Source organism: Neolamprologus brichardi, chromosome 6 (assembly GCF_056152115.1).
Source record: "Neolamprologus brichardi isolate AB-2024 chromosome 6, ASM5615211v1, whole genome shotgun sequence".
NCBI classification, from domain to species: domain Eukaryota; kingdom Metazoa; phylum Chordata; class Actinopteri; order Cichliformes; family Cichlidae; genus Neolamprologus; species Neolamprologus brichardi.
Window position 1 is genome coordinate 10,719,830 of NC_142109.1, and position 3,275 is coordinate 10,723,104.

Genomic DNA, 3,275 nt, shown 5'->3' on the forward strand with positions numbered 1-3,275 from the left:
GAAAATAAGATTAATATTGCTTAAAAGATAAAGTTATTAAAATCCTGACAAGTTAAGTGAGATGAAATGGCATATTGATGCATGAGGGATGAACAGAGAGACCTGAGAAGAAATTCAAGTGACTGATGTGCTTGCTCAGCTTTGGAACGAACTTGAAGATGAACTGTTTAAGGCATATTCTTTACACTTAGTGCTCTATCAGGTAATGGAGCGACTGGAAGAGACAGCATACAGTGAAGTCATTTTATTCTTGAGCATGACAGATAACTGGCTAGTAGTGGACATGACAGAAACAATGTGGTGTTCAAGCTATAGAAGGCCCATCACACAGCAGTCTATCACCTAACCCTTAGCCAAGTTGAGACAAGGTGACTTTGTGTTTGGCAGCTTTGCTCTCATGGGAAATGACTCTTGTGCAAGAGTGTGCAGTATGTGATGTGAGGGCTACAACCCTCCTTTCCTTGACTTTTCAGTCATATGTCTTTGCCTAACATGGTTTGTGTCACTTTCCTCAGTTGTCCTGTAATTGATCATAGAAGATCATCTTTCCCAGTGTGAACATGTGATGTGGTACACTTTTTAATTTCGTTTGCTATGAATTTAGCCTGTGATCTGATATTATTGAAAGAGAGTTTACATCATAGAACAACTGTCAGAGCAGCTGGAGAGAACCCACGGGAAGAAAAGAGGGGCACACAGAAAGGCTACAGCTGGCTCATGGATTAAAACCCACATGGGGATGTCACCAAAACTGATATTTATCAGCTTTTGGTATCAAAATAATGAAAACATGATTAATTGTCATTGTTGTTGAGTACCTTAGATACCATAGGGAGCAAATGTACTGAGCAGGGTTGTCAAAAAGCGATACCCGGATGCTAATCAATACTTAATATTACTCTGGGATTAGCTCCTCATTTGAAACAATGTTGCTTACTTTGCCTCATCCAGATGACACAACCTCACACAGCACCAGTTCCAGCAGGCACACGGCCCCTCTCCTGGCTAGCAGCTGAACACACGGGCAGTAGCACAACAAACTTGGCGAAGCCTTTTAAATAGTGATGGGTCGTTCGTGAACGAAATGGCTCTTACGGTGTGTTCACACCGAACGCGATGGACGCGAATAGAGCGTCAGGTTTACATGTAAAGTCAATGGAAAAGCGCGATGACGCGCGATTGTGGGTCCCGCGAAAATTCGGAAGCAGATTTGCGTCGCGAAAACGCCAAAACGCGTGAAACGCGCGTCAGTGTAGCGCGTCTGGCGCGTTTGACTCGCGAATAAAACCACGCGCGTGAGTTTTTGTGTTGCATTTTGTGCATACGCGCGTTTCGCGTCTACCGCTCGAGTTGGAAAAATCTGAACTCCAGCGTCAAATCGCGCCGCGACAACCAATCAGGAGCCTGGTGACGTGGCTCTGACCTAGGTCAAAGGGGCAGATCCAGCCAAAGCCCTTCATTCTTCATTCAGAATGGAGGAAAAGCTCATCAGAGCCGTGGCTAATCACCCGGAGCTATACGATGCTAGCTACTACTTCTACCGAGACAGGAATAAAAAGGACCTAGCTTGGAGACACATAAGTGAGGAGATCGGGCAACCTGGTAAGTTCATTCCTTCTTCTTTTTAATTTTCAGACTGACCCGATGAACCCGCGCAAAAGCTAGCAAGCCCGCCTACTGTCCCGCTATTTTCCCACTGATGTACAAATACCTTTCCGCTAACAAGATAATGCGTTTATTCAGAGGACATCTGCAGGAGAAAGTGGAAGAGCCTCAGGGACACTTATAATAAGGAGAAGAAGACAGAGAAGGAGAAGGGGAGTGGGTCTGCAGCAGGATCGGGGAGAAAATGGAAGTTCTTCGCGGTCATGGGGTTTCTGGACCCCTTCCTCACCCCGCGGGAGACTAGCGGAAATATGGTGCGGACCGTGGAGAACTTCTCCCCCGAGGACCAGGGACAGCCCGAAGAGGCAGCAGGGGAGTGTCAGTCAGAAGGTATGTTTACATTGAGTTAATGTAGGCAGTTAATTTATGCGTGTTGTCATACAGGAACATATTTTGTTTATTAATAAACAGTATACAGTAGTCCCGCTGTTCATCCGTCACTGCCTCGCCTTTTCGCAGATTTTTTTTTTTGCACCGTACAGCTTTCAACAATGCGCATTGCATTCTGCAGCCCAAATGACAAATCTCCTCCGTGTCGTGTCTCCTGCGCTTGCCAAACTTATCATGTTTGGTTTTGATAACCATCACGTCCAATAGAAAAAAACAGCACAAAAACACTCATAACTATGACCCTCATTCGGAAATACACACCTGCACCGGGAGCAAAAAAGGCGCACAAAAGTGGCGCCGCAGACGGAGAAAAAGCGCGGCATAATACTTTTACGTTTTAAAATCGACAAAGGTTTTCACTTTGAGAATCAACTTGTGAGAACTGTGACTACTGTTCATGTGCTGCAATAAATGAGAGACCACTGTATATAATAATAAGTATATAAGTATATAATAATATAATATTCTCTATGACTATTGTCTTCAACCTGTTAACATTTAATATTGTCTTCATAGAGTCAAGTAATCATGCAGCAGAGTCCTCCCCTGTCTCTTCTCCCTGTCCCTGGTCCCTCAGCTGCTGCACCCACAGGTATGAACATCAAGCACTGACAGCTTTTTACTTGCTTGGATTCCCTTGTGATCACCTTTACTAAATATCTACAACCAATCTGTTTATATCCTGTTTTTTTCAATTTTGAAAATGAAAATCTAGTAGCAGCCTTCTCATTACTTTGTGTTGTTTTGTGCTGTGTTTTACAGGCCCACAGAGGAGGACAGCTCGAAGGCGGGCGAGGGACGGGTCCCAGGACGGTCCATCGGCGGTGGAGCTGGCCATCCTGGAGTCCCTAAAGAGGCCACGCCCGTCTCCAACTGAACATTTCCTCCTCGGCCTTGTTCCTGTTCTGGAGAGCATGCCGCCTCAGACACGAGAATTCGTGAAATTTCAAATTTATAAATTAGCTTTTGAAAACAGCACAGCTGTGTTAAATTTGGAAACATTGGACCCTAATGATCAGTAGTTTTCTGATGAGGCAGCAGCTCTCCAGGGCAGAAACAATGTTCTTATTTTTCTCCTCCTTCTCCCTGAGGCTCTTCCACTCCAAGCTGGGTCCTTTTTATTCCTGTCTCTCTGTAAATAGTTAAATTTCATATATTTATGATAAATGTTTTTGTTAATGAATTTATATTTTTTCAAATAAACATTTATAATGACAAAA

General features: G+C 44.1%; 1 protein-coding gene across 1 annotated transcript; it reads left to right on the forward strand.

Annotated features, from left to right (window-relative positions):
- Positions 1-1,097: 1,097 nt before the first annotated feature.
- LOC148102489 (uncharacterized) lies at positions 1,098-3,275 on the forward strand. Its single transcript, XM_087841666.1, has 4 exons — positions 1,098-1,602; positions 1,744-1,995; positions 2,572-2,647; positions 2,818-3,275. The coding sequence occupies exons 1-4, from the start codon at positions 1,473-1,475 to the stop codon at positions 2,930-2,932; spliced, it is 573 nt and encodes a 190-aa protein (XP_087697792.1). The 5' UTR covers positions 1,098-1,472; the 3' UTR covers positions 2,933-3,275.

Bases quoted from the DNA above. Each gene is read 5' to 3' on its own strand.
- LOC148102489 (XM_087841666.1), top strand. From the start codon at position 1,473: ATGGAGGAAAAGCTCATCAGAGCCGTGGCTAATCACCCGGAGCTATAC. The intron at 1,996-2,571 runs GTATGTTTACAT...TTGTCTTCATAG, and splicing joins AGGGGAGTGTCAGTCAGAAG to AGTCAAGTAATCATGCAGCA. The intron at 2,648-2,817 runs GTATGAACATCA...TGTGTTTTACAG, and splicing joins CTCAGCTGCTGCACCCACAG to GCCCACAGAGGAGGACAGCT.